We start from the raw sequence: 8,422 nt of genomic DNA, 5'->3' as shown, positions 1-8,422 counted from the left end.
TTCCTGCAAGTGGAAATACCAGTCAGATGTCCATGGATCATGAAGAGTTACTCCGTACTTGTACTCCTGGAGCCTCTCTCCGGAAGGGAAAAGGAAACTCATCGATGGTAAGCAGCTTCTTTTGTAGTTTTCCATGTCATCATCTGTGCTCTGTATTTTCTTCTAAATGAACTTTGATAAATTTCAGTGAGATAATATAGCATGGTAGAGAACTGCTTAGATTCTAGTGCTATCACAGCTCTTGGTGGACGAAAGTTCCTAACCTCTGTGGCTCAATTCCTCAGTTTTAGAATAGGGATAATAATAATTCCTACCCCAGAATAGTTTAAAGATTAAATGGGATCATGTTTAAAACAGTATTTAATCAAGTATTTGACACTTATAAGCTATAACTGACAGGTTTAATTATTTTAAACTACTCCATAAGAAAGACCATTTAAATCCCAGAAGTTTAAAAGTTGTACCAACTTTAAAAAGTACAAATTTACTGGGAGAAAAAGCATTTTGCTTCAGTATAGATAAACTAGTGACCCAGTGCACAGATTCGTGCACATTGAAAGGAAATTAATTAGAAGGTGGCTAGTGGGGCGGGACTGGGCGAGATGGGCCAGACACACCCTGGAGCCAACCTGCGGAGGTCCCTCCCTGCTGGCCGCACCTGGGATGGCGCCGTGGCTTTAAGGGCGTCTGCAGAGTGAGTGGGGTCCCTCCTCTGGCAGATGGGGTCCCTCAGTCTGGCCTGCAGGGATGGGGCCAACACTGACTCTCCGACATTCCCTGAGGGCTCCTGGAGGGGCCAAAACTGGCTCTCCGACATTCCCTGAGGGCTCCCGGAGGGAGAGGGAATGGGAGAGGGAACTCTGTAAAGTTGCTGTTGTACAGGGTGTGGAACACAAATGTAAGTGAGCAGTAAACCAGATTCGGGGCTGACAGTGCCCCAGCAACAACATAACCCACAGCTGAAGGTGGAATTGCACGGCCCTGTGAGGAATCGGGCCTCTCTGGTTTCCGGGTGCATCACTTGAGAACCACCGCTGACAAGAGCATCTGCCTCCTGGTGGTCAGTGTGCATCATAGCTACTGGTCAGACAGACACTTAGCATATTAGCCTTTTATATATATAGATGTTTCTGTGATTTTTGTTTGTGTGTGTAATTACTTTTAAAAGTAAATCATAGTATAAGCAAAAAATAAAATAAAATCATTACATGAGTTTCTTTTTCAGACGAACGCTTTTTTAATCTCTAATTTTCAATATAAGAACTAAATGGTTTGGCATTTACAATTGTCTACTTTGCCTGCAAAATTTACATTTGTTTCCTAAATGAGGATTTCATGCTTTGGGAATGTGTAATCAAGAATCAAGTATGTCTTCTAAAGTGATACTTAGTTCTTTTTTGTGCCCTCAGTTCAGCCAGTACTGAATGTGCTTATTTTATTTCTTCCCTCCAGTGGGTAGACTTTACCATGATTTCCTCTTCCTTTGTTTTATAATTGACTGGGAAGTGGCTTATATTTTTATGTAGGTTTATGTTGTGGCTGTTTTACGTGTGTCCATGTTAGACTTAATCCACATTTCTGGAATTTAAAATAGGCTAATACTTACTCAATTTGAAATTGGACAGATAGTAGCATTATGTTGGTCCAAATAATCTCATTTCTTATTCAAACAAGATATTTGGGGTTTGAAAATTTCTATAATGACTAAAGGGGAAAGCTCTTATGGGTTATTGTGTATATGTATATATGTATATGTGTTAAACAGTTTGCTGCATTGTTGGGTTTTGTAAATAAAATTACCTACATTGAAAATATATACCTCCCACCCCTGACTCCCAGGATAGTGCAGCAGGGTGCAGTGGAACCCCACCGATATGCCGACAAGCCCAAACCAAACTGGAAGTGGCCCTGTACATGTTTCTGTGGAGCCCTGACACTGAAGCTGTTCTAGTTGCCATGTCCTGTTTCCGCCACCTCTGTGAGGAAGCGGATATCCGGTGTGGGGTGGATGAAGTATCGGTGCACAACTTCTTGCCCAACTATAACACATTCATGGAATTTGCTTCTGTTAGCAATATGATGTCAACAGGTAAATATGGATAATGTTTTTTTTCACTCAGTCTGCCTTGAGTCACATGATATTTGTGCTAGAAATTTAAGGATGTATTTAAGGTGACTACTTAGCAAGTTTACAGGGCTAATTCAGAAAGCTTACCTGAAATTCTTCTCTACACAGGTAAGGTGAAAATAAATAGCACTTGAAATTATTAACATCTCACTGAATTTTCAATAAAATCTACATTTGTTTAAAAATTGGCAGTATAAATTGCTGGTAGTTATAGATTATATGATGTACTTGGCCTGTATACATAGTGGAGCAAAAGTAGATTTATAGTTGTTAGTACATGAAAGAGTTTATTTTTTATTATTATTACTTTAAAATATATTTTTGTTGATTTTAGAGAGGAAGGGAGAGGAATAAAGAGAAATATCAATGATAAGAAACATCATTGATCGGCTGCATCCTACACGCCCCACACTGGGGATCGAGTCTGCAACCTGGGCATGCGCCCTGACCAGGAATCAAACCGTGACCTCCTGTTTCATAGGTTGATGCTTAACCATTGAGCCATGCCGGCTGGGCATATTATTTTTAATTGTATTATTTTCCATACAAACAAGTATAAACCTACTTTTGCCCCACCCTGTAAATGAAGTTTAAAACACATTGGCACATGTTTTGAGTAAATATAGGTAGGAGTAGCTATTTTATGCTGTGGACATTTGTGGAGTCCAAGTGAAATACCTTTCCTGTGAGGGAGGTAAATGAAATGTTCAGCTTTATCATTTGAAGCATTCATTCCACTCCTCCTACTCTGTCTTTTGGGTTGGGCTTGCCAGGTTCTCCATTGGCAAGCAAGGCTCTGAGTGCAATAGGTTGATTTCCTGTGGTCTTTGTTTAGGAAGAACAGCACTTCAGAAAAGAGTGATGGCACTACTAAGGCGCATTGAGCATCCCACTGCAGGAAACACTGAGGTATGCGTCCCTCCTAGGCCCCCACCCTCAATTTTAAAAGCCTCATGTTATGCGTATGTGACCGGGAAGAGCATTTGAAGCAAATCTAAAATTTGTGCATGTTACTATAGTAGGATATTGTGTTTATGATATACACCAAGTTTGAGACCTATTACTGATTGATTTTTAGCTCTAAGTTTAAAGTTGCTTTTAAGTGGTAATTGCCTTCATTTTAGGCTTGGGAAGATACACACGCAAAATGGGAACAAGCTACAAAACTAATCCTCAACTATCCAAAAGCTAAAATGGAAGATGGCCAGGTGAGTTTGTAAAGTTGATTTTTGTCTGTTATCCGTTTGCTAAACATATAACTTAGCTTCAGTACCCTTTGTGAATTATTCTTAGTACTATAAGCATAGAGTTGTCTTTAGACTGATATTTAATTGTGTTCATATTAATCTGCACTGTCTAATATGGTAGCCACTAGCTACATGTGCTACTTAAAATTTACCTTAAATTAATTAAAATTAAATACAAAATTTTCAGGAAAGGGGCAACAAGGGAGAGAAAAACACTAAAATTAAAGCAATACATTTTACTATTTTATTAAGTATCTAATAAAGAAATCTTATGGGCACATGATTTGAACCCACAGGTTAAGCGAAATATTAAAACTTGGACATTTAATTTATCAACTATTATCTGCTACCGTGGAAATGAACAATTACTTGGTATTTGTGCATATTTGATTTCTGTTGGCCACATTGCTCTCATTATTACATGTCTTAGAAAACCTGACTAGTCTTTATTGCTTTTTTCTTACCATGCGTCATTAGAACAAGAAAAAAGTTATAGTTTCATGAAATAAAATGTGTACCTAATGCCATTATTTGGAGATGACACGTGGTTTCAGAATGAAAGCTTTTTCCCCCCTTTGGTAACTTTTATTGAGATATAAGTCACATACCATACAATTCACCCATTTAAAATGTATAATTCAGTGCTTTTTAGTATAGTCACAAAGTTGTGCAACCATCACCATAACTTTAAAAACAATTCAAAACCTTTAACTATTATTCCCTAATTTCCCTCTTTCCCCTTTCCCCCACGCACCCTCATGCGCACCCGCCCCCCTCCCCACCCCCCAATCAGGCAACCACTAATCTGCTCTCAGTCTCTGTAGATTTGCCTATTTTGGACATTTCACATAAATGGAATCATGCAGTATGTGGTCTCTTATGACTGGTTTCTTTCACTTGGCATAGTGTTTGCAAGATTCATTCATGTGAATCAAAGGTTTTTAAAAGAAATTTGATATTCTGGGTTGATAATATTAATATATGACAAAAATATATCTGTGACTCTTTAAAAATGTATATGGTAATCTTAAGTTTGGATTGGTTTTATACTTCATTTTTTTCATCTTTCATGTAGACCTTTCTTTAAAAATATATTTTTATTGATTTCAAAGAGGAAGGGAGAGGGAGAGAGAGAGAGAAACATTAATACTGAGAGAGAATCATTGATTGGCTGCCTCCTGCATGCCCCCACACTGAGGATTGAGTTTGCAACCTGGGCATGTGCCCTGACTTGGAATCGAACTGTGGCCTCCTGGTTCCTAAGTCGATGCTCAACCACTGAACCATGCAGGCTGGGTTAGCTTTTTCTTTTTATTTAAGCATAACAAAATCATTTATAAATCTAAGTGAGAATTCAAAATATTCAGTGATGTACATACCTGTGCAACCAGCACCCACATCAAGAAGTAAATTATTCCCAGAGTACCAGAACCCTTCATTGTGCCTCTTTCCAGTCATTAACAACCCCAAAATAACCATAATACTGACATAAATACAATAGTTTAACTGTTTTTAAACTTTATATAAATGGAATAATAGAGATATACTCTCTTATATCTGGCTTCTTTCACTCAACATTGCGTTTGTGAGATTCATCCACACCGAAGGTCATGTATACTAGTCCGTGCAGTAGTAGTTCATTCATTGCTATTGCTATATATTATTTCATTCAACAAACAGTCTACAATTTAATTTTTCTTTCAACTCTTCTTTTGGCATTGGATAGCTATACTAAAATACTTAGTTATTTTGAATAATGCTGTTATGAACATTCTTGAATGTGGCTTTAAGTGACCATCTGGGTGGGTCATGGGGTATACAGATGCACATATGGGGAATATAAATTATTACAGCCACTTAAAATGTCCATTTGTTTCACAAAGACTTTTAAAAGACAGTTAACATGTGAAAATTAACTGTTATAATACCTATGTAAATAATGAAATATTCGCCGAAACCGGTTTGGCTCAGTGGATAGAGCGTTGGCCTATGGACTGAAAGGTCTCTGGTTCAATTCCGGTAAAGGGCATGTACCTGGGTTGCAGGCACATCCCCAGGAGGAGATGTGCAGGAGGCAGCTGATCGATGTTTCTCTCTCATCGATGTTTCTAACACTCTATCTCTCTCCCTTCCTCTCTGTAAAATATCAATAAAATTTATTTTAAAAAAATAATGAAATATTCAGCCTTTCAAAGATTTCTTTTTAAAGAACATATGCCACATGAGGTAACTGATCCACTAACAGAGGTCTATTAGTGGTTTCCTCCACTTTCACGAACAAGCAGTTTTCCTACTGTAATTGTTCAAATTATAGCCCTTTAAAGACCAAAAGTGGAAAAAAATATTGCACATACTTTTTCTAATTCAATTAAGTAAAAAATATATATTTTAAAGAACTTAAATATTGAGTAAAATGAGGCATATCAGGCCTGGACAGAGGTAAGCTGAAAACATTAATAAAATATAACATTATATATAATACATGATATAAAATATCTTCAGTTAATAACTGAATTCACTACACCAGAGAATGGAACAACATTATCAAAACAGTATGAGACAAGGGAAACCTGAAATTGTACCAGTGGAACAAAACCGAAAATCAAGAAATTTGTGGTAATCATTTGAGCCCCCATAAATACTATATAAATATACAGTAGAATTTGCACTTAAAAAACAAGACAACAAAACACAAACCTAATTCTTTATGCACTACAGAAGCCTTAGACACAAAATATCCACCCAGATGAGCAAAATGAACTAACAAGCAAAATATAGACAGACTCATAATAGAGAGCAGGCTTACAGATGTGGAGTGGATGGGCTGGATCAGGGGAGTAGAGGGATTAAGAAAAAAACAAGAGAAAAAGACTCATGGACATGGACAACAGTATGGTGATTGCCAGGGGGAGGGATGAAGGAGGAGGGTATAGGAGGATAAATGCTGATAAATGAAAATTTGACTTAGGGTGGTGAACACATAATACAGTGTACACAGATGATGTGTTGTAGAATTGTGCACCTGAAACTTGTATAATTTTGTTAACTAGTGTCACCCTAACAAATTCAATAAAAAAGGGGAAAAGAATAAAAATTATTATTCCTTTGTTTCTGTTGGAGGGGATCTATAATCAATAGTGCCAGAAAGTGCTGAAAAAGCAAGAGTGAGTGATAAAATATGAACCTTATGAGTGAAAAGCCTAAACCTAATATGAAAACCACAATTACTAAATAGGTTGGTAATAGTATATTAAATGCTACGAAATCTACCACACCTAGTTGATAAGAATACACAAAATGACCTTTGACTAATGCATAACATTTTAAAGAATTCCTATTTACTTGTTTCCTAAATTTTTAAGGGAACTGTCAGTGAATCTCATTCCAATCTGTCTATCCATAAACCAGCATACTGAGGAACAGAGAAGTTTTTCTGCTTCATTTATTAAGCCTTCAAAAAGATTAATTGTATCATCATCTTGGACTGTATCCCACAACGGAGTGTTTCCTTTCTTGCAAATGTTATCCAAATTAATGTCTGTCACAGCATTACTGTTGAATTGATGTTTATGAACTGCAGGCCCTTGACTAAGATGTTCATGGTAAATAGATACTAAATTGGGAAAATGTTTTTGGAGATGAAATGTTAGTTCTGCATGTAAATTAATCTGAACTAGTTCCTCTTTACACCCAGATTCTTCACCATCAAAATCAGCCATATTTTTTTTCTAATTTTGCACTGACTTGGGAACTTCTGTAACTGGCATTATTTCCGCTTAGCATATGATCATATTTGCCCGTGGTGTTGGAGGTGGTGATGCTGTGGACCAGTAAACTGTTGACAATTAAATCTGTTCACAATAGTCTCCCATGAAGTCCCCAGTGCATAAAATAGAAGATTCCTGAGTTATTTGTACGGTATAAGCAGCAATCATTTCCCCTGAAATATCATGTTCTGGGTCTTCAGAGTGTGAACAGGCATTTAGCATTTGTATTTGATTATCTAGTGATAGTATTGACTCAGTGTTAAAAACCAGGTCCTTTCCTATTCTATTGCTTGCCCCACTTCTTTCTGATGGACCATGGGATTCCCTAAGCAAATGTTTGCTTGACTTTCTAATTTTGTTATGAATATCTGTATCACAACTGCTTTTAGGATTATGATCATGATCATCATCTTCAATTTCTTCTTTAAGATCTCAATATCTGCAGTGTCTTCTGTTTGTACCTCACTGCCAGGGCTCCCAGCTGACTGGTTTGCATGGTTAGAATTCATCTCATTGCCAGATCCATCACCCTGTCTCCTATTGCTACCAGGACCACTGTTTCTATCTTCACACTGTTGTCAGTTTCTTCAGATCTTCCCTGCATGGATTCCTGTGTCTGAAAGTTGCTGTTGTACATGTTTGGTTCTATTAATAAGTTGCTAATCCATTTCAATGTCACTGCCTCCACTTCGGTGGGTTTCATTAAAATATCTCTGCTTTGAGGACTGGCTCCAGGTAACCAAGGTGATGGAGCTGCTCTGAGATCTTCTTCCTCTTTCTTATTTCTAATGGGAGGATTAACATTTAATAAAGACGCAAAAGAACTCTGGATAGCTGAGCCTTAACTGCTAGTGCAGTATTCCATATTGTCTTAATTAATATTGATGCCAAGTACAACGTCTGTTCAGTTTGAACACTTGGCTCAAGAGCCGAGACTGGATTAAGGAGATGTCTAAGTGATACTGGATTCATATTCTTGATGAGTGAAGGAAATAAGTCATGTATATACCAATTACAGTGTTTCAGCCCAAATGCTGTCAGACTGCTGAGTTCTCAGGTCCCTTCCACTGCCAAAAAATGCAAAATCACTTGGCACTGTTTGATAATTTCAGTATGTAAATTTGGTCGAAATATGTGCCTCTTTCACCTTGTTGCTAAGCCAATCTTTTGCAGTGGACGTTTCTGTGTCTGATACCATGATTCATTACGGCATACATCATTGACCGTGTGAAGTTGATTTTGTTGTATGACTTAGTCCAGCCATCCTCGTAGTCAAAGTA

At 37.4% G+C, this 8,422-nt stretch overlaps 1 protein-coding gene across 1 annotated transcript in view; it reads left to right on the top strand.

Annotated features, from left to right (window-relative positions):
* Positions 1–8,422, top strand: part of NF1 (neurofibromin 1) — a 187,721-nt gene that overhangs the window by 56,887 nt on the left and 122,412 nt on the right. Inside the window, exons 20-23 of the mRNA XM_015564136.1 lie at positions 1–107; positions 1,840–2,089; positions 2,964–3,037; positions 3,253–3,336. Coding sequence (XP_015419622.1) covers positions 1–107; positions 1,840–2,089; positions 2,964–3,037; positions 3,253–3,336 — 515 coding nt within the window. The remainder of the gene's footprint in view (positions 108–1,839; positions 2,090–2,963; positions 3,038–3,252; positions 3,337–8,422) is intronic.

This window comes from Myotis davidii, unplaced genomic scaffold (assembly GCF_000327345.1).
Source record: "Myotis davidii unplaced genomic scaffold, ASM32734v1 scaffold699, whole genome shotgun sequence".
NCBI classification, from domain to species: domain Eukaryota; kingdom Metazoa; phylum Chordata; class Mammalia; order Chiroptera; family Vespertilionidae; genus Myotis; species Myotis davidii.
The sequence above is the reverse complement of the archived record's forward strand: the minus strand, read 5'-3'. Positions and strand labels throughout refer to the sequence as shown.